Source organism: Anopheles moucheti, chromosome 2 (genome assembly GCF_943734755.1).
Source record: "Anopheles moucheti chromosome 2, idAnoMoucSN_F20_07, whole genome shotgun sequence".
Taxonomy (NCBI): domain Eukaryota; kingdom Metazoa; phylum Arthropoda; class Insecta; order Diptera; family Culicidae; genus Anopheles; species Anopheles moucheti.
This window is the reverse complement of record NC_069140.1, coordinates 6,174,030-6,196,787: the sequence shown is the minus strand read 5'-3', so window position 1 is coordinate 6,196,787 and position 22,758 is coordinate 6,174,030. Positions and strand designations below refer to the sequence as shown.

The 22,758-nt window shown below is 44.5% G+C and overlaps 1 protein-coding gene across 2 annotated transcripts in view; it reads right to left on the bottom strand.

The window, feature by feature from the left end:
- LOC128297735 (uncharacterized) overlaps positions 1-21,771 on the bottom strand; it is a 36,830-nt gene extending 15,059 nt beyond the window's left edge. Inside the window, exons 1-4 of one of the 2 annotated variants that reach the window (XM_053033426.1) lie at positions 21,645-21,771; positions 12,117-12,152; positions 9,040-9,087; positions 2,461-2,534 (exon numbers count right to left, since the gene is read on the bottom strand). In XM_053033426.1, the coding sequence (XP_052889386.1) occupies positions 2,461-2,534; positions 9,040-9,087; positions 12,117-12,152; positions 21,645-21,708 (222 nt within the window). In that variant the 5' untranslated portion in view covers positions 21,709-21,771. The remainder of the gene's footprint in view (positions 1-2,460; positions 2,535-9,039; positions 9,088-12,116; positions 12,153-21,644) is intronic. The other variant, XM_053033425.1, reaches the window with a different exon arrangement.
- Positions 21,772-22,758: the final 987 nt, after the last annotated feature.

Here is a 22,758-nt window from a genome sequence, read left to right as displayed (position 1 = left end):
GTTAGCGTATAGTTTTTCTACATGCTTTGTATTAATCATGAACTCATGTAAACTAATCTTTAATTGTGATTGTGTTTAGGTCCACAAGCACGATTCTATATTTTAAATTAATTCGATTTTTATCTAAAGTAAGACGTTTAATCATGCATTGCTTCCAATTCAGAAGAATCACCATCATCTACTTTTTCCGCCAGGAACCTCCCGGGTCCTTCGAGAGTTCGTTTTGCACAGCAACGGAAATGTATATTCAAAGATGTCTATGCTGCACTTGAAGCTAAGGAATGGAAGCTAAAAAAATGTCGGTTGAAATGCAAACCAACGATGCTATTTCTTGGATACCACACTCCAGAATTCAGTGGAAAAGGGCAATAGAACAGTTCCTCCTTTTGACTCACTGTTCAGGAAGATTCAAGCGGTTGCGTCATCATGTTCTCACCTGGCTATATCCGGTGCGGATCTGAAGAGTCATGCTAGCTTTCCAAGAAATCGGAACTGCTTTATAGTGCTTCAATCTATGTTAGGTTATGTGATATAAGCCGTAGAGTTAAGAAACGGCTGGAGGTTGGTTTCCAGAAACGTATACTGAACAGAACGGTAGAAGCACTATATGTTCATGAATAGATGATGCATATTGGCAAATTATCTCGCAGGATATATCACGAAGCAGTGTTAGCAATCTTATGGTGCTAATTGATAATTGTGAGTATACAATTCTTTGATAACTTTAAGAAAATTGAAGATACACTGAAAGATCGATTTTGATTCTGTTTTATTCACAACTTGAATTGTGAATCTTTTATAGTTAGGATACTTATACAAATCTTTTTTAATTAAAGTTAAGTTTAACCAAGATCAAATAAGCCTCTTAATAATACTGCTAAGAAAGCACAGTGATTTTATTATTGCCTTCACGCTTAATTTGTTAATCTAATCCAAACCCAGTTTTTCCTAGCTACCCCCTTTCCGTGTTGAACAAATCTTTAGAGAGATCTGCCTTTCATCAGCTCGCGGGCACACGGCACACGCGCCACAGCAAGGCCCAAGGCAAAGCAAAAAAGAACAGAGAGGAACACGTGCATGTTTAATGCATGTAATTTAATCGTATCGAAAGTTTTTCACTTGTTCCGTTCGCCGGATGCATCGTAGCTTTTGCTGATTCACAACCAGTTTTGCAGGTTGCTTCAAGCTGGTGTTGAGTTTGTGCTACAAAGTTGCCTTTGCACCATGCCTTTTCACCAATGGAACTGGCGTGCGCGCTGTGGTCTGCTGTCGGAATGAATTTGAAGCTCGTCCGATGCCGACCAACCGGCCGAAACACAACGGAAAAATTATCGTGCATCTTCTGGCTGGTAAGGAAAGAGTGCCGCACCAGCGTTCGGTCGGTGGAATGAAGAATTGAAATTTATTTCCTATTCCTTCCCATTACACAAGCTTAACGATGTTGGCCTGATGTTTCATGCCCGCATGCATGGAGCTGTATCGTGGTGCCTCGGCCAGGACGCATACCAGTCGAACTTCGGTACACGATGCTATAAATATGCAGCAGGTTACGGTTTATTGTTTGACCTGTTTTGGGGCTGAAAGCACCCGAAGAAACAACACGGCACCTCCTCATGGTCGGATTTGCTTATAATGTAGCAACGAAACACGAATCACGAAGCGTTCGTTCAGCGGGTGTGTTTTGCTTTGGACAGAATGGTTTGGAATGTTCATAAAATATTGAGCAAACGGAATGCACTTGAAACACCCGAAAGGGGGCTGTTGCTTTGGGGACTCTCTGCTCGGGGAGATAAAATTAAATATTGTTATGGATGAGAAGCCATTGGCCCAACCATGCCCTGTAACCGAGCTTTAAGCTCTCGAACAAAATGTTAACGCATCGATTGAGCTTTAATGCAGAAAGGTGACATTAATGGAAAGGTTTCGACGAACGGAAGCGTCTTCAAGTCTGTCCCAGTCGAAGCAGAAAACCATTCATAAGGAACCAACAAGAGCACATCCACACGGACTGCTTGCTGATGGCACGTGCTTCCTGTCAGTGACGACCAACACCCCAAGGTAATTGAATGGGAATAAAGTTTAACACAATCGGCCAACAATAGGAAGCGGGGAAGAGAACGAATACCGTCCGAGCTGTGTTTAGTCGGCTGCAAATGGCTCGCTGCAGCATTGGGTTTGATTTATCCGAAAGAAATGGCCGCTTGTTGCGTTTGTGGTAGTGGGATAATGCTCTTCCGGTGGGAATTTAGTCAACCACTGGGTGGATATTGCTCGAGAAGTTACCTTTTTTTTGGCGTTTCGCCTACCTTAGCCTAGCGACTGCCACTTGGGGAAAAGGAATTGTAAAATGGTTATCATTTTACCCAATTTCACCAAGCACCTGAGGGAAAATGTGGAAATATCGGTGTGTGCGTGCGTGTGGTTAAACCGAAAAAACTCATTATTATAACGGGAACTTACCGTGAACCACGCCATTGTGGAATCATCGTACAGTACAACCCATTCCTCCGACCAGCGGCTCCACAGGACTTGTTCTGCGCGGAAAGAGTGCAAAGAAAAAAACGGTGTATAAGAATTAATTGTAATCTTTGCAGGCATCATCGTGTTTTTGTGAAAGCTTTAAGATTTGTAATCGCATGAAAATGTTACCATTAATGGGTGTAAAGGAAGGCAAAACTTTCTTACACAACAAAAGGAGCGAGAGAGAGAAAGAGTGAGAGAATAAAAAACTTAAACCATTTTACGGGCAAACAATACCCAGTGCCCGACGTTAATGGGCAATGGGTGGCAATGGGTGGGAAAGGACTCTGATCCATTCCGGTTGGGTTTCCTTCGTTCGGGCGTAGCAAATGAAAGGATCAAAGATACACGAACACGAAACAATGGATGCCAGCGTCGAACCCGGCGAGCGTTTTCTACCGACTCATGTTTACGGTTCTGCTGAAATATTCAATTAAATAAGAAACCAACCAAAACACATTGGCCAACAAAACGGAAAAGAACGGCCGGGCCACACTTCCTCTTCCACGGTCAAGGCTTTCCCGTGCTGTGGAGGCTGCCGTTTGGTGACACACTGCTGTGCCACGGCATACATTCATCATCTTTATCGGAAAATCATAAAGCGTGGCCATGCATGGGTGTGTGTGTGTGTCGGGGTTGGAATTGTGTTGAGCAATTGATTTTCATCGCTCCTTCTTCGACACATGATACGACACAATGAAGAAAATACACACTAAAAGAGGGAAACTGTGTATTTTCTTCCCAACCCAACGGAAAGGTTTCTTTTCAAGAAGGGATGACAAAAGAATGTGTCCCGGCATCCCGGCCAGAGTAGGGACGCTTGTTTCTATATTGCACCCGTAACTAACCGGAACGAAGTTTATCATTGTTTCAAGGTCATTCTCGGGTGGCCAACACGATGATATCGGCCCCCGGGAACGCTGCGGCACTCACCTTGTTCCGGTGCACGGCCACAAATTTCTCATCAACACTTGTGGCCCATTAAGTTTGTGGTGAAATGAAATTTTTCGAAAATTACTTTCTCCCATCGGGCGCGGGGGCGGCGTGGATGGTCGGAGCTAAAATCATAACTCCTGCCCTTTTATGGGGTTGCTTCCCCGTGGCAGTCTCATTTCTCACGGGATTCGGGGGGAAAGGTTATCCCCAAAGCGCAACGCGTCGAAGTGCCACCGGGTCGGCGGCCAGCCGGTGTGTGTTTCGACGCTTCTGTTCCGAGCAAATGGCCGTCAGATCCTGTTTAATTTCCTTCCATGCTGCCACGTTGAAGCACTTCCGGGCACTCGAGGGAGCAGCTGGATCCGGTACCGACCAGCACGGTTGTAATGAGGATGGTGGCTTCTCGTGCGGCAACTAACAGTCTTGCCAGTGTCAATTTTCGCTTAGGGTTTCCCATCGGGTGAAAGTCAATTTTTGGGGTTATATTTTTGCTCGCTTCTGTGTAGGTGGAGGTGAAATTCTTAAATCACTTCCCCGTACCAGGCCCACACCGCAAGCGTACAAAAGACGAAAGTTAAAGATGCCGGTCGATCGTGTCAATCTTTCCATTGCAGCGGCGGGCAAAGGAATGTCCCGAGCATGTGCCCTGCATAGTAGCCGTGTGTTCACTTTACCTGATGTTTAATTAAATTTATTATCACTTCTCTCTCATCAGCCGGTGGCTTCAGCCCCCATCTCATCAGCCATGAATGCGAAGCGAACGAACACGCGCACCGAACACTCGCCACACACACACCCACACATTCTCTCTCTCTCTCTCTCCCTTCGGTTGTCGATGTCTTGGGTTGGGGTTTCTGCGAAATGTCGCCCCTGGCACACGGAGACGATGGCTTCCGGCACCGCATGTCATTAGGATGCCATATCCTTTGGGAAATGAAAATTGACACCGGTTTTATGGTAAATCTTTGGGATCGAGTTTTTGTGCAGCGACATCTGGACCGGGCCACCGGGACCCGGAGTGGATAAAAGGATTTTCCAGCATGCTTGCTGGTGCTCCTTGCGGTGGTCGTATGTCCGTGGTGGTACAGGTGACTGACTGGCCACCCGATGGTCACCGCTTGTGTAAAGTAAGGCAAGCTTTCCTCATTAATCATAGCACTGGATCGATGATGCTAATGACGCAGCTGGACAGCGCCAGTCAACTGCACCCGGGATAGGGTTTTTTGTGTGTGTGTGTTGTGCGGTTGTTTTGCCATTGTTATCCACGGTACATTTCACCGAGTGCACGGAATGGGTTGGCCACACTGAGCGCCAGTGTCTCGGACAGGGGACCAAGTTGATGCATTCTGAAGTTGATGAACGGTAGCGACAAAAACATGAACGGGTTATCCGTACGGTTTTGCACGTGACATGAAGAACTGGACGAACCGATAAAGTACCATCAATCATTCTGCAGTGAGTGTAATTTGTCGCTTCAATGTTGGGGCTGTCTTTTTCTTCTGGATCTGGAACCCAGCGTAAGCGTTGGTAGGTGTGATTGGGTAGAGCAGGTTACAATTTTGATAATCAAAGCAATTAATTACAACAAATTAATTGAACACAGCTCGATCATCGATTGAATTGCAATGAAGGATAGTTTGTATGGGATGAGGATATAGAAAGTTGTTTTTGATAATAAATTGTCCATGGTTGTGGAAGGACGTTAATGACGATTACAACGATGAGCATTCTGAGTGAAATAGTTACAGGGTTTACCAAATCGAACTGGTAAAGTCGGGTTTACAGGGGTAAACCTTTCAGCGTGTTAAACAAGATTGCTTTGATCCAACATTCGATGAAAAATGATCGATAAAGTACAAATGATTACAGAATTCTCCGTCGACAGTTGAACTTCACGAAAAACTTGGATATCTGAGTCTACTGCTGTAGTAGATTAGAAGTATTCACTGTGCTGGTCACCCAAAAGATTTGATACAGCTCTGAGAATGGCACCAAATGATCTATTCTCTAAAGCCCTGAGGCGTACAATATGAAGTTTGATATGATTTCATGGCGGAGAGTTATTCCGAAGAAACCAACAGACGATGGTAAACTCTCGGCCCTAGCAAAATCATAAAGCTCTTAAAGTTACTGATCAGTGTTGATAACGGGTTCTTGTTTGTTAGTCATTTTCTTTACCAAACAATGTTCAAAGCACTGTCCTGTCTAGCCGTTTATTTGTCGAAAAAGAATTCCATCTAAATAACGTGGGAAAAAAGGGCCCTGCACTCAAAGAGCAAAACTTGAGTCCTCGCCAACAAATCGTCAATAACTGACGAGGTTTGGAAGAAAGCACACAAAACATAAAAACAGGCTACCTTTTGCGTGACTGCATAAATGATCACTGATACGGTGATGATGGTGCTGTCAGTGGGACAAAGTGACAGCAGAAACGCACCAATACACGCAAATATTCGCCCCCTCCCATTTGGGGGCCAAAAACCAGAAAACAATGTATTACCGAAGGTGGCATTATACATTTTGTGCGGGGTGCTGTTTTTCACGGGAATCGTCTTATGTTTACATTGTTTTTGACAAGCATTCGCTTTCGGTTGTCAATTAGCGTTACTGATGTACGGTGTGCCACACGCACCGTTGAGGATGAGCAGTTATTGCGCAGAATTGTTTGCCGGCGTGCGTATCAAGGACAGCTTGGATGTTTTATTTCCCATTTTTCCGTATGCATTTGCTTTGTCCACCAATACGCCCGCAAATGGAAAAAAACAACTTTCATTGCGTGTGTTCTGGGAAATTGGTTTCACTTCACGGTACGACGGGCTTTGTATTATTCGATCATGCTCGGATTTTTTCACGCGTGAGTATTTGATTTTTTTGAAAGAAAAATGTCATGGATTTCGAGATTTTTATGGATGTTCAGTACAAAGCAAAGTGTTCGTTCCGGGAAATGGTGATAGTTTAATCGCGAGAATCGAAAACATTGGCTTCGCCTCGGTAGGATTACATTTTTCCAGTGCGCTTCAAAGCTGTTTGCACAATCAGCAGCTTTGACAGGATGGCGTTGAGTCTCCTGCCTGACAAGAGACTCCTCCTGGGGAGTTTTTTGTGTTGAAAGCTAGCAGTGTCGCGAAGTTTTGTATCAATATTTGTGCTACCTTTCCCCAGAACTTCTCAATCACCCAAATGGTGAGAAGTGACTGTTAAACGTCGTAGCACGTGTGCTAGATTAGAGTGTATCTTTGCTCTTTGCAGGGTGTATCTTTGCTAAGTCTCAGTCAGCCACCGGGCAATATGTGTGTACTACAATCCCGGTGCAGGAATACCGTGTGTACATACCGGTGTGTTGATGAGTTAATTCCAGTGCTTAACCCATCGTGATGGAATGTGCTGTTGGATGGCTTAGCAAGTGTCTACCTTTCGTGCTGGCAGTTGTATTCTGTGATAAGCCTTCACCTCATCACCGTTCCGTGGTAGAATAGAAGATTAATTTTAGGAAACTTTAGCGAAACAGTTAAGTAGCATCGACCTTCCAGCGAACTATTGGAAGCATGATGTTTCGTTTGACCCGAGAGTTCTCGTGACCTGATTCTCGCTAGCCAACGGCAATTATGCTGCGGAGTTATGTTTGACTTGTTTGAAGTTATTCGGTCAATAGATTTGTGCGTCTCAAAATCGCTGGAGATTATTTTATTTCCACGAGCGAACTGTAACTTCATTAGCGGGAATTAGTGGGATATGCATTCCAACGATGTTATCTGTTGGGATATCGATTGGATAGGTGTGTATGGGTGATAATCACGGCAGAAAAAGTTCCAATAATACTGTTGTAGCTCTAAGTTAGGAAGAAGCGGAGTTCCCAAATTTTCTTCCTTAAGGTAGAATGCGGACAGTCACTTTACAACCGTGTGCCCACCGTCGTGCAATCAATTACCTACACACCACATGGCCACAACCCACGACTTGCACTGCAATCCATCAGTGTCTTGTCGCCGCACTCTCGTGAAGCGTGACACGGTGCCGTGGTCTGGTCGGGCTCCGTCACAAACTTTGCGACAATCAAATTATATCATAAACGCCCCCGGGAAAATGTGCACCGCGAAGACGAAGACGCGCCAACTCATGGCCGTGGCGGTGGCCGACGCTTCCAGGCGCAAAATGGATGGTTCATTGTTTCTTCCGGCACCGAGATCCGGCCGGTGCCACGTTCGCTTCCGTCCCGGACGTGTTTGTGGGTTCCGGGAGAGTGAATGCAACACCAGGGAACACAAGGGGCTCGTAAGTGAGGGAAAAGAGATATAGTGGGATGATATGAAAATGAGAACAATCGCCCACGTCGGTTTGGTATCTCCGTCATTCTATCGGGTCTTATAGAACGGCGGCGACATGCGGTGGAAAACGAGGAACTCCGCTCTCGGCGATGCAACCGTACAATGTTGTGTCGTTGTGAAAGGAGCGGTAGAGGAACCGTGTCGATGACAGGTGCCATGCTTCGGCTGCACTGCCAGATACAGCACACTTACAGCAAGTTCGCTGCAGTACAATAGCGCGGGGCACAATCCGAGATGTTTTATCTTAATTTGGCGTTCACATAAATCCACCCAAACACTGCTCCGACTGAGATGAGTTCGAAATGGTTATGTAATGGAATGGCCAGGTCATAAGTTATTATTCATATGACTTCAGGAGCTATGACGCCTAGTACAGGACGTTGTAATGCAAGGAGCAGTGAAGATACACGGCGAATGGGTTGTGTAATCTAATCGCTATAGCGTTATGATACTTTTTTAATGTATGTCCAACGAATGTGCTCTCAATCAGATGACCCTTATGAATGGTTAATGTTGCAAATATTATTTAAGCTCTATCTGAGTTTGAGATTTGTATTCCAGGAAAAATCTTCAATAAAACAAATCTTGCCTTCGACCTTTGCTTCCTGTACCGCGTCACGTCCTGCCAGTCAAAGTTCCCGTTGGTCCATACCAGCTCATTGGGATTCCACGGAATGCTTCTTCGATGGTTTCGGTATGTAGAGCGCATCATTCTTCGGGATAAAAATGGTGATTGATGGAATCCTTTTCACACAGCAACCGGAACGTAAAAGATCCCGAGTAAACTGTGTGTGTATGGGTATGTTGCATCTACACATGGCTGCTTTCGTAGACGTATGAGGAGGGTACTCGAAACCTTATGTGGAATGTGTCTTCGGACACCATAGCTAGCGCAGGTATGCGGGTTGATTGAAAGGTTCTATCGATCGTAGCAGCGCGTCGTTTGTTCCATAGACAGATGCCAGCTGGCACGTTGTGTCGGAAGCTTAGCTCCCATTCCAACGAACCAGCGACGAGGACAATGTTAAGGTGGAATATTGTATTTTCTTTTGTAAACGGGACATCTTTGTTATGAAAATTCATTCGTGTGGCGGCTATTGGGTAAGAATTTCTGATCGGTCGCGTTATGTTTTAGATTTAATATAGGATCAACAAAGAAAGAAGTATCTAGCAATGTTATTTAGATGAAGCCAAGTAGAAATAGTAATAGCAATTGTGATGACAGTAGCAGAAGTAGAAGTAGCAGTTCAATACTTACTTTTGTACCTCAGCAGGTAGCCTCCTTTGATCTGTTTTCCGACAGTGGCTAAAATAAAAAAGGAGATAAGAAAACAATAGAACATTAACACCATTTGCCTGCTTTCTTTTTGTTTGTTTAATTTTATTTATTTACGTTTGAAATACAAGATTCGTTAAATACAAAAATCTCAACTCCCAATGTCCTTCCCATGATGCCTTAACGAAGAGTTGATTTTAATTGGCATCGTGTAAATCGTTGTGGTTTTTTGTGTTTCTTTTTGCGAGAAAAAGACTCAAACTTTTCCAATGCCAGAAATGATCATCGTTGTTTTCACCTTTTCCACCAAAGTAATAATTAATTTTGATGAGAAAAGGGAGAAAAATAAAACAAAGCAAAGGAAATGGAAAACACCCTTCAGAACTGGACAACAATGCAGATAGCGTCCTGTGGGAGTCAGTAAATCACCAAAGCCACAAACAATCTCATTAAAGTTGGTAGCTCTCCTTTAAGCCGCGTGGCTTAGGATGTCAACGGCAGCGAGAAACGCCGGCAAGGTTGCCACCAAATAAATAAAAATGTTGCAAATGGGACGGTAAAATGCGCGTGTTACCGAATCACCCGCACAAACGAATGAAGCCAGCAGGGAAAAAAACCAAAACTGAAACAAGGTGAAATCGTACAATTTACTAAACCAAAAACGTGAAAAACCGTCACCCACGCTGTATAGTGAAAAGTGGCCTGACAGGGAAACATGGTGAAAGAAAAAAAAACACGAATGGTGAAGTCGTCAGGTTTGGGACACATCGTTCCGTCACGCAGTCGTAATGGTCCGTGGCGTCGGTGCTCACTCATTCCGCAATATTGTGAAGGTTTTGTTGTCCGTGTTTGCCAGTTGATGTACGTTCGCTTATAATATTTTCATAACACTGTTCCCCAGTCCTTCGGCAGCGTGGCCCCGAACGGTAGGGGCGAAAGGGCGGTTCAATTTACATTAATTAGATACGAACTTTTCACATATTTTTTAACGTGTGAACACGCTGGCACGGCATGGTACCAAAGTTATACGTTTGTACGGTTCTATGGTATGATTTGAAGAGTGTTGACTGAAAGCAACGGACTGCGCACTGTTGCACAATCAAACGCTTTAATAGGTTTGATTAAACTGTCAAATGGTCAGTTGCAATAACTCCTGTAGAAGGAACTTTGGAGCTGATGAAGCTTCTATTAATTTCATCATAAACAAACCGAAAAAAAGAAAGCAACACAGTTCACGAAACATTTCATTAGTCATACATCACGGCATGTGTTAAGATTTATCAAGTTGTTTTGATTGCTTTGGCTTCCATTACCAATCACGTTTCCATTTGACAACCCAATATGGAACGTGATCGAACTACCTAGCGACCACGAATAAAGGTCGTTTGTTGCGATTGCTAAGTAACATGAAACACACACACACACACATACAAAAACTCACGTTTTTACCTTGAAAGGATGTGGGAGGATTTTTCATTTGGTTGATTTCTGTTACCGCATATAAATCGGGGAATATGATGAAAGTTGACAGCGGGAAATTGGTTTAATTGTTAGCCATCGTTAATGTTTAATTAATTTGTTCTTAGAAGCGTTCAAATTCCCGATAGTTTGTACTTGTGGGATGTCGTTTAGGTAGAAGGGGTTCAGTTCAGCATAATATACTATAGGAGTTCTTTTTTAAATCGATCTTATCGCCTTAGTAAGTGGAAAGCATAAATTATGAGAGACAGGTCTTTATAAACATTAATTCATTAGTAAATTCCTTTGATTAAACTTGTATAGAATTTTGCACTTTGCTTGCGTTTCCATGGCTTGGTACGAAATTGTGGAAGAAAAGTTTTATTAAATTCTAGTCACAAAATAACTTTTATTAACACTTGAATTATTTTGTTTACTAAAAATATTGATAACAACTGAAATATCGACTTTAGACTTATACTTTGTAACGTAACGTATTGATTGACTCCAATAACATTTCAATTCTTTCCGTAACGAACATGTTGTTGTTAAATAATGTTACTTTAATAGGTTTAAGCATAAATTTACGTTCATAAAAGCTCAATTATTGCTTTCACATCGGTACAACACAGTGCAATACGGTTGATATGTACACATTAATTGAAGATAAAAGTGATATGAACCATGACACTAATACTACACGCTGAATGTGATAGCATTTGTAGCGTAATGATAAATCCTGTTTCCCCTCTAAATACTGAACCCTTTTATAGTTTAATCTTGTTTCACTATTAGGCCTCGGGGTTGGAAAATGTTCCACACGTATTGCAAATGCTAAAGCCACCACGGCACGGTGATGTGTAGCGCAGATGGCAACGATGGCGAATGGAAGTGCAGTTAAAAATGCAATTTTCATGTTCTATTTATCTGCTTTACAATCCACTTCCGAACCCTAGACTCCCTAGACTGGTACCGTCCGTAGTGCCTTATGCATCGTAATCTGATACCCGGGAGCTGATGATGGAGTTGGCGAATGTAAGCGAGAAAAACGAAATCTATTACGTTGACTAACGATGATGGTTGTAACGGGTAAACGGTAAGGAAGCGGTAAGTAGATCATATCAGCATCACAAAAAACAAGAGAAATGTAATCACTGTAGTTGAGAGCGGAGTGCTTGCAGCGATTTGGTAAAAACTGCTTGCACGGAAGTTCTCTTGTATCAGCTATTTGTGGGTAAAGTGTGAAAAAAAAACTCATCAACGTGAGTTTGTTAAATTTAGTAAGTTCAATGGTTTTCATACTCTCAGAGTTTTGAAAAAGGTATTTAAGTTTAGGTTTTTCGTAAAGTCTTTTTTTTAAATCACTAAATTATTCATAAAATTAACTTTTCTATTGTTTCTCATGGTGGGTGTTTCAATCTCGCTGCATTGATCGATGACATTGGAGTAGTTTCCATGGCAACAAGCATAAAATGTGTCACGCAATGCTATGAAATCAAATAATTAAATTAATTAAACACGTGCTTGATGTATTTAACAACAATATTAGTGTAACGAACCGTATCCTAGCGCGACGATATATGTGAAGATAATTTACAAACTATTTGCATACTTACAGTTGCAGCTTTTACAGGTCACTGAAATGAAAGGGTAAAACAGAAAAAGAGAGGGCGATTAGGAACGGTGACACAGAGGAGATTGATTACAGTGGCAGATAAATGTTTCACAAAACTGGACCATCATGTCAAGGACCTCGAAGTCGTGAAAAACAGAAATGAAGCCACCAACGTCAATGGGAACTATGAGTGTAGCTAATTTGGCGAAAAGCTTTAAAACTATTCCCCACTATTCGTTTGCGTTTCCCAAATGCTACCCTGCGCGGTGTGTAATTAAATTCGTAGGGACGAAAACTTTTGGCCCCGAAAAACCTCCCTTCGAATGACACGGGCAGTCCCGTTTACTCCAGTTGGACCGCTTGTTTCGGTTTTTAATAGTTTGCAGCACAGTAAAACATTACTGCGGTGACATAATGTCTGGTCTGGTCGCAAAACCCGGGTCCCTATCTTCGTGTCACCCAGAATGTCCGGACCGTAATATAAACGGAGCAACCAAATGCAAATGAGCAATCTGGCCAGTATTTGGGGTCAGCCGGGGACACGCCGGTGCGAAGGGAAGCGGGGTCCCTGAAAGTGTCATCATTTGCTGTGTCCGTTGTGCGCTTTCTTGCTGGGGCTTTGCTGGGGAAAACCCCCTGGGCCCTGGTTCGTGGTTTCGAGAACGGAGTCGAATTTCGCTGGATGTTATTATGGCCATGGCCCATTACATGTTATGGCCGATTTGATGCTTGGTTTGTTCGCGACGCGTTCACGGAATGTATGCGTTACTATAAATATGTAGAGTAAGGCGCGCTTGGAATGTGAAATATTTGCAATCGAATCGTTCCTCAAAATTCTTTTCTCGTCCAAAACACCCACACTGCCGCAGGGTTTCCGGAAAAAAGCAGGGCTTTTCAGGGTCCAAGTGGTGAAGTTCGAATTAAATCTAGATCTCTATATGAAGCTTTCTCGTCGAACACCCCGAAACTCATCAGCTTTGTGCAAGATCCACTTCTCCAAGTTGTCAATTTCCAGCTAAACTTCAAAACAAAATCCGAAAACTGACTCCCACTTAACAAAGTTCAACTCGAAAACCCCTGCAAATAGGCGCCCGAGAGAGGAAAAATTCGCGGCTATCATGTGTAGCCAATCAAGAAAAGCGTGCGTGTAGTAAACTGTCTCCGGAAGTTGTCCCATCTTGCGAACACTGAAACGTGCGTACGGGTGGAGTGGCCGGTGGGGGCGTGGGGTGGAGGCTTGAGTGGCCCTTCAAGTGTTCGCGCTTTCGTTCATTCATTCCACACTGTCGTTTCAATCGCCAACCGGCATCGCAAAAAAAAAAACAGGAGGAAAATATTCTAACCTCAGGCATGCCAGCACGCTCAGTGGCCGGTAAAGTTATTCAACGCATTGACGGTACCCGGCTAGAAGTGGCAAAACACTCGGTAAACATTTGGCACTGTTTTAGTATGCAGGCTGGGAAATGGGTATCATTTTGAAATTTTCGTAGCGCTAGTGTTGTTGCTGTCGCTGGGAAAAAAAACCCGTCCCGTGCTGTTGTTACTGTTTTTCGTTTTGGTATTTTGCTTTCCCATACGGACGCCACTTTCGGCCTCTCTCGTGCGACCCCCGGACAACGGTGAAGAATGTACCTGTGAAAAGGTACTCGGTTTTTTTTTCTCGGTTGGTGGTGCTTTCGTTTCTTGCAAATATTTTTTCGTATATTCTCGTGTCTTAGTTTCTTGCAAATATTTTTCTAATGCTTCACGTACGTATTTTTTGTCGCTGTTGTTGTGTCGGAAACAACCGAGGAGAGTTGTAAAAATGTAACACAAAAAGGCTTGATCTGTGGGTTCTGCTTTGGGGCCGGAGTGGCTACACCCAGGGTGCGGAGAGTGTGCTGAACTGAAGATGGAACGAACATGGCGAACATGGTTCGTTTCGGAATTTTCACCAAGGTCAAAGCGGTACGGCCTCAAAAGCATGCTTTAGCAAACAGGCGAGAAATTGAAATCTTTATTTCACAGTAAAATAAGCATTTTGGTCCGGCACTGCTTGAAGTTTCATCGATAAGAAATTTGTGCGCCGTTGCAAAGTGTAAAGCGTTTTAGGTTATTGCAATGGCGGTTCCCCATAATTGGGGAAGGTTTACTTAGTACCCACGGTCGTGGGGTTTTGGAAATAAGTATCATGTTAGCCAGAAAAAAAGCCCCCTTTCGGTGGAATATGTTATGGGCAGAGGGGTTGTTTTAGGGAGGTGATATTTTAATACGATATGACGGAGGCTGTTGACTCAACCTGTCGCCCACGCCCATTGCAAACGTTGTGAGCGTGATATTATCTCGTTGTTATACACCTTTTGCTCATTGATTTTTTGGGCATTATGTCATTATCATTACAGCCCTACACGTGCTGCAAAACTTGATATATTTTCTCCAACAAGAGCAGGAGTCCAAGTCTTTTGTGAGATTGGTTTTAAATAATAATGCTGACGTTGATGTGGAGTTGTCTGATGGATGTTTCTATATTAAAGTATACTATTTCTGTACGATATTCTTCCAAACATTGACTAAAGGCTGGGGTTTACGGTCTAGATCAAACACAAAATCTATTTCGTAATCAAGGTAAACTGTATATAAACGAAAAATCCTATTCCAGTTGACCAGTCTCAATGTCTCTTTGATTAATTGTTGAATAAACTTTCTCCAGGAAATGTTTCACGCTTTAAGTCCATTTTATCGGCAGACTGATCTAAAACTTAAGTACAGCACTTATGCACGTGTTCTTTAGATCTTTTCTCTGATAGCCGAACCGAGGCTCCACAAACCGCTTAGCAAACATTTTCCATTCTGTAAGATCAAGCCAAGATCAAGCAGCAGCAGCACGGTATAATATCTTCATGTACTTTTCCGACCACAAACGTGCTCTATCGCTACCCACGGGATCAGCAGGTCGGAGCAAAACCCGGGAGTGCAAGTGGTCCGTTCATTAGCATATTGCAAGCTATCAACAGCGGTGATGGCATGGTTTTCCCATCACGAGTGGTACTTTGTTCGAAAAATTGCTTTGTAAGTGATTGTGTAGTTTAACGCATTTTCGATCGACGAACTATTGGACAAAATCGAGTCGAGATAGACCGTGTACTCGTACGCACTGGGTGGGTATGGCACATCCCGGCAGATGCTTCAACCGAAACCGAGAGCTACTCGAAAAACAATCGACAGATCGTAATCAACCCACCCGGGGGAAGGTGGAAGACACGCGACAAGACATTCCCGGCTCATTCTGTACAGCTTTCGTACGGTTTTCAAGCTTTCTCCGAAATTCACTGTACATTGAATCTCCATTCAGTACGCTGTGCGCTGTTTAAAGATGTTCACCGAGCGTTTCCAATATCCCAGCCTCAGTTCATTATTATTCTCATAGGTTGAGAACATCAATCGAGGTACACGGCGGTACACGGTACGAGATGCGGTCGGCAATCGACTTGCCCTGAGGCGGAGATCCTTTTGAAAATGCCTTCGGTTTGTGCTGGTTGATTATGCAAAACCAATCAACCAACCATCTACAACAATCTCCTGCATTCCGTGCAGCCAATCTCGCTCGCTGAAGTGGAGTTTTTCCCAGCCAAGCCACATGGGCCCATCCGTACATCGTGGCCCACCATCCATTGGTGAGCCAGATTTCACGACCGACCGGTAGGGATAAGCGCTTCCAATGGGGTGTGGGAGACCGACGGGCTGTGGAGCTTTAATTACTTCATTCGAAGTCGCTCATCCGAAAAGTGGTCGATTCGAATTGGATCGCAGCATCCATCTTGCCAGCGGCAACGATTGGAACGCTGCGATATGGTTTTGGTATCGGAACCGGATTTGTCTTACGATCGGGCACACCTGTCAGGAGTTTCTTCCTAGAATTCGCTCCACCCTACAACAGCAGGGTAAGATATCTTCCCCCGGCATGCTTATGTCTATCATTTCCACGCCATTATATCATCCTCGTTCATCCGTTGTCGGGAAGGAGTGGTGGGAAGTCAATCGCGGTGGAAGCATTTTCGCGGCTTAGCTAACGAGCCGATGCGCTGCTGGCGTCTCATAGCACGGTGTGCCCATATGGTGTGGCCAGACGGGGAAAACAATCACGGATGAGGTTATGAGCTTTCCCGAATACGTAAACGGTTACGTACGGGTACGGCACACGGCAAAGCGACTTTTTGGACAGAAAATTAGCTAATAGTCCGTACGCATTCGGCGGGAAGGCAACACGCCATGGAGCAACGGGTTCGGTTTCGCGGTGGATGAGTTCGATTAAAGGATCGGTTTCATTGGAAAGCACCGAAAGTGCGCGGTTAACCACCTCGTTGAGCGCCGGGTTGTTGTTAGTGCTTGGCCGTAAATGTTTGCGCTCTTTCCGCGGGCAAAACTTATTATCTTCACCAGCAGGATGCTCGTGACAGGTTATCGATACCGCAATCAATGTTCGGGGGATGTTTGTGTATAGACGTGCGCGTGCTGTAATCGACCTTTTCGCCACTCAGAAAGTAACATATTTGGTAACATATTTCACAGTATTCCGAGTTTTTGAGTACAAGTTAAAAAGGTTGGAGCCATTACAGGGTAGTTTTTAAGCTGAACTGGAATGTGTTTAGGAGGATCTGCAATTCTTCCCACAATCTGGAACTTTTGAAAACTGAAATTAATTCTGAGAGAGGTTGGGTTCTCTACAAGGTTGAGAAGAATTCCAAAGGCATCTCAATGAATTCCACTTCAACTTGAAAATATATTATTGAGCTTTTGTTGGTGTTAGATGTCCTTAAAGCGACAAAAAACCCAGATTTGCAACCTTGCGGTCACAAGTGCTTTGGTGTACTTTTTTAAAGCTTCCTTCTGCACGACAAATGCATCGCGGTGGTGGCGAAATGCAGCCAGAGAATAGAAAGGATGCAATTTTTACCATCCCTTCAAAGCCCATCCATGCATAAAATGACCCCCGCATGGATGATTCCACGACCAGTCTGTGTGTGTTTGTGTTCACCGCTTTGCTTCCGTTCTGAGCAGGCAAAAACGCAACGCAATTGGAACTGCACGGTTGCCATTCCGATGCCGAAGTTTTAACCCCTCCCGGTTCCATCATTTGGACGGCTGATGTGGCGCATGAGGGCCGATCCTTGGCTGCCACAAATGGTAGCGCCATTGAGGCTGCCAACCGAGCTGGAAGTAGGTCAGGGTGGATGGTTGGTCCAAGTGGCTGGACCGCAGGATGTAGGCGCGTGGTAGAAGGTAGGAAAAGCATGCCTATTCCGCCGTAGCCGGTTCACCGGATAAAGTTTTCCCTTTTATGCAGCTTGTATCCCACAGGCCAAGCGGTGCAGATCAATTCGGCTGAAGGGGGGACCCATCGGTGGGGGAGGTACAGACGGTCAAAAAGGGTTTTGATGTCGCTGCTTGTCGCTGGTTCTGGGAAATCAATCCGACCACAGTGGCGGCGGCGGTTCGGAGCTATCGGGCGAAGCTGAAGGAGAGTGAAACAATTGCCAGTAATGAACTGGGTTGAATGATGTTGTTAAATGGGAAAGAAAGGAACTGGCAGACAAAATGGCGTCGTGACAAGAGACCTGAAGTTGAGTTAAAAATTAATGCATCTTATACGCCCCAAGAAGCTCATACATCTTAAGTAATATAGCTGGCTTTTGTTGCGCGTTACCGGGAACAATTGAGTTGATGATTGAGCGAAAGTTGGAGAAAAAAGTTTTAGCTGATAAATGAATGTCCAGACCGTAAGACGTATGCGTCCTTTTTGCTTTTAGCCGTTGTCCAGGAAGGCAACGCGGACGGACCATCATGAATGATCCGTTTAAAATACCGACAGTGTGCTTTTTTTTGGTTTTCCATCCGCTATGACCAGTTCCATTATCGGTAAAACGATGCGAATTGTCGTGGTATTGTATTCTAGTCTGGTGTGGACAGCCGCCATACTCGCGGAGATCGTATTGAAAAGTCACAACATGGGGCGGGCGGTCATGTTGTTTTTTTGTTGTTGCTCGAAGTTGACGACAATAATAGGTAGCAAAAAAGCCACCACACCAAAGCTAAATGTCCATTTTGGGTTTCGGCGAAAAAAAAAACTAATAACACCGGGGATATCCTGGGGAACGGGACCTTTGCTGATTCATAACAATTATTTTGCCCTTACAGTGCGCACAAAAGGCCACCGGCGTGCCCGGACGTTGGACATTTTAAACACGGTTTCGCTTCTACGTCTGTACGCGGACCCCGGCGAAGGTAACAAATGGTCTCTCGTGGAAACTCAATAATGTTTGCTGCACTGTTTTGCTGGTTGGCGCTGAAAAACCGTTTGACGTGCGGCTCGTACCATGCGGAATGTATTATAATGGCGGGACGCACCGAAAGGAAAAAAAGAGGAACAAAACAAAAACTTTCATTATCTTGCTCATCGGTGGATCGACCGTTGTAAAAATCGACGCCATCGTAAAGATGAAAGTTTTGTTATCTGCACAGTGTAGCTAGGTAGTGTGTACCGAGACAGCCTTTTCGGGCGCATAAAAAAAGGGCACCATCATTTATGAGGCCGCGAGCCTGGGGCGAGTTTTGTGGTGAGTGTTGATGTTATCTGGAGTTTTAAAATGTAATTTTGCACCTGTTTATTTTTACTTCTGGCTTGGTTTAGTAAAGGTATCCATCCCTTAAGTTCAATTCTTTAAGAGATCGTCCCACTGCTCGCGTTAAAGTCTGCCTTTTTAGCTCCCACGGACGGAAATGCGAAGATATTAAAACGCATATTAAAGGCATTTTGTGGATCGGCCCTTTTCGGGGCCAAGATCCAGAAACACCTACCGGGTGTGTGCCAAAAAAAAAACTGGCAAAATCTGGCGAAAAATTAATGAGCGTAGAAATAAACAGCAATCGGATTCCATCGTTCGCTGAGGATTTGTTTTTTATCGTTTGCTGCTATTTAAAGTGTGAAATCGGCAGCTCACGGTTAAATAAGTAAATATGGGAGAATGAAGAAAACCCCCCCCCCCCCCCCCCGACTCTCCACACCGGCGCATTCTTGTGGCTAAGAAGTGTAAAATAAATAAAGGAAAGCGGCCAAATAGTTTTGGCACACAAATGTGTGCGCACTCGTGGAAACAAGTGGGCAAAACTTTTTGGCCCTTTCATTGGTCCCTGGAGTGGTCCGTGGTAGGGAAAATACGCTTTCGCTTCGCGTATTTTCTTCCCGCTCCCAGGGGGCGGTTTTGTTTCGTGCTCTGCGTGGAAACCCTCAGTGGAAGTTATTGGAAAATGAAGTTTTTAATTCAATGCATCTGACGCAGCTGGATGGAATGGTAAAAGCTTTCGACTGCAGGAAATGGTAGACAACATACGATGAGACAGGAAGCAGGCAAGAGAGAGAGAGAACAAATTTTGGTCTATGATTTGTTCTTCTGTGAAAGGAAATAGAAACAGAAAAAAAATGCTAGTACTTATTGAAAAGTTGGCACGAGCAATACCATTGGCACAGCTTTCTATTAACGGTTTCAGGCGACAGTTTGTAATATCTACACAAATACTTGTCCCCGAAGGAACTGTTTTTTTTTTGTTCGAATTTCAAGAAGAAAGGTGGTCGCCTTCAATCACAGGGGCTAGGAAATAGGACCAGCAACGGAAACGGCATCGCTTTGTTGCACAAGCAATGGACGCAACATTCGCAAATGGATGACAAAATAATAACGCTTTCGGTGGGTGGGCGCCTTTTTTTTCGCATCGTCCCACTGTGCGAAAATGAAAAGGCACAGCACAATGGGAGGGAATTGGAGTGGAACCTTGGCAGACACAGTGCAACAAGTTTTTCTTGCCAACGGAAAAAGGGATCTTTTTTTCTCTATCTCTCTCTCTCTCTTTCTCACTCATTTTAAATGCGTTTGTTTTGTGTGTGTGTTGAAAATCCCAGTTTTAAAGTTTTACGGTGCCATTATTTGGTGCTTTCGGTAACATATCGTAGGGTTGTTGTTTTGTCTGTCGCCCTGGTTGTGGAAATGTGTCTTCTTTATTTTTCCTACACCATAAACGACAGCGATAATGGATGAAATCACAAAATGCGAGCGAGTGCAGGTCGTCTGCTCGGTCTGCCACCGTTGTATCGTTGTATTTTATAACCCAACACACTTCCTTTTGAGCCACGGACATACACACACAACACAGCGTGCAAGATGAAGACTCGAGCCTGTGGCAGCAAGTGATTAGAGAATCGTGCGCATGTGAACAAACGATTACGTTCACGTGGAAGGCACGGCAGAATTCGAAACGATCCGGCTAACAAGAAGGAAGTGGTTCGCACTCGCCGGAAAAGGATGAAATGGGTTGAACGAAAAAAAAACCAAAAAGGAGGTAAGTTATGGCTAACGTTTGATCGTTAAAATGAATTTTAATGAACGCTCAAAAGTTGTGCACCGGCACCAGATCGGAAGGTGATGGCGTGCTTTCCCGATGCCGCGATACACACGCGGCAAGGATTAAAACCATCGAATCACGGTGCGCGATTCGGGCGTAGGAATCGTCGATCCGGAACGGTCCGAACACCGGGAGGGAAGGATTCCGAAACGGTGAAGGATTTATGCTCATTACCGACCGTTACGGGCGGTTAGACAAAACCGTGAAGGCGTTTTATTATATATATATATGTGCGCTCTGTTTCAGCTTTACTCTTCTTCTCTTCACCAGGTGCTTAATTCTCTTCCCCTTTTTTTTTGTTTTTGAGTGTAAAGAGCCGTCCCGGGTTATCCTTCGATTAAATGCCATTAGCTTTAAGCGCTACCAATTGATCACACGCATAATTTGCCGCGTTGCCTCTCCATCGGCGTCCAGGTGTCTCAAGGTGGCCAGCTGTTTCTTAAGAGGGCATCTTGGTGGGTGCTGTAACGGAAGGTTCGCTGCACGGTAATAATCATCATTATTTGCTTCATTTCACCGTTGATCTATGCGTGAGTTAAAAATTGATCCAATACGCGTCACCACTCATCGGTTAGGGGGCCGGCTAGAGCGCGCCTTTCTAAAAGGCAATTCGCGAGCGTAATGAACTCATAATCACATCTATAAATCACAGCATCATAAAAACACCAGCCGCGCGGATAGAAAGGGAGGGATGGCAGAGGTAGTATGCAGATTTTCTAGCCCTACCGGGACGTAGTGCGTACCTCGTGGCTGGGAAGGTGTTTCTTCGTTTGCTTTTGTTTTTTTTTTCTTCTTGTTTGTGCCCCGCGTTCCAGAGCACGCAGAAACGCTCAATTTGTGGGGAGTGTCGAGCACAGCACCGAGCCCGGTGATGGATGAGCCAGCCGATGACAGGCAGATGGACTGCTTGGGATGGGATTAATTGTGCCTTGGGGGTGATTGAAGGGCTCTTTATTTGTGCAATGAAATTGTTGCCAGGTGGAAATCACCGTGGCTGGGTGGGGATTGCGTGGGGAGGATGTTTAATTTGAATCGCAAGATCGTTTATCAGGGTAACACATTTAGGCGGGGGATGCCTTACCGTTCTGCAGATGCTGTGACGTCCTGGCGGACTCGTTGGCAGGTTTTGCGCATAAGGAAAACATGGCTGTTTCGGCTTGGGATGGCTTTCACACCAGTGTGGGGTGTGGGGTTTTACTTAAATGTTTATTTGCTCTTCACTGTGATAAGCGTAAGCTCGGAGATTGTTCGATGAACACTGGCGATCATGTACGATCGCTTAAGTACGTAGTGGTTTGGTTGTGTTTATCATTTGGCAATAAGTTATTCGGTTCGTTCCAGAGTCAAATGTAGTAGAGGAAGAGCAGGGATACCCTCAACGCAGTAGTACGGAAGAGTATTTTTAAACTTTACCATCAGACCAATTGCTCTGACGTTGCATATCGACCAAATACACTGTCGATGATGCACTGTAGATGAACACTTGCCGTGATCGATCCACTGGTTAACACTGCAGTTGTTCGAAGCGCAACAAATTGTCAACGATGCCCGTTACGGACAGGAGGACCTCCACACACTGGAGACTGGAAGAAGATTCATAACATGTTAACTAAACACAAGCGGTGTCTCACGAGTCTGCCGGGCAGCATCACACACAAAAACAAGGTAAACCACAGGTTAGCGTTAGTATTGCAAACAAGCTAAACAAACCGGATTGGTGAATTGTTGTGCTTTGTACGCTTTAGAACACACTGTACAGACACTGGCAAGCGGTACTGCAGGTTACGGTCAGTCTGTCGGCTCCGTGATCCATCCGCTGTTTCGTTGCTGCCGGCCGAAACTAGACTGCCGATGAATGGATGCCTCCAGTCGGTTGTAGTTCGAAGGTGAAGGTGTGAAGATGTCCGTGCCGTGCCACGAATGAATTGTGCCCAAACATCTGGGAGAGAAGTACAGTGCGTGAGAGAGCGGATCTCTCTCGAAGGGCACGAAAGGAAAAAGTAAATGATTAGGGAGTGTCCGGCAATTCTTATGAATGAAGATTTGTTTGACACGGCGAGCTGAGAGGAAGTGAACAACCGTTCCTATCACGAAGCTTTTCGTTAGTAGAAGTGGTATTGAAAAAAAGGCACTTGACTTGTTAGGATTTATATAAAAACTGTACCCATCGAGAGATTGAATTTGTTGGTATTAAA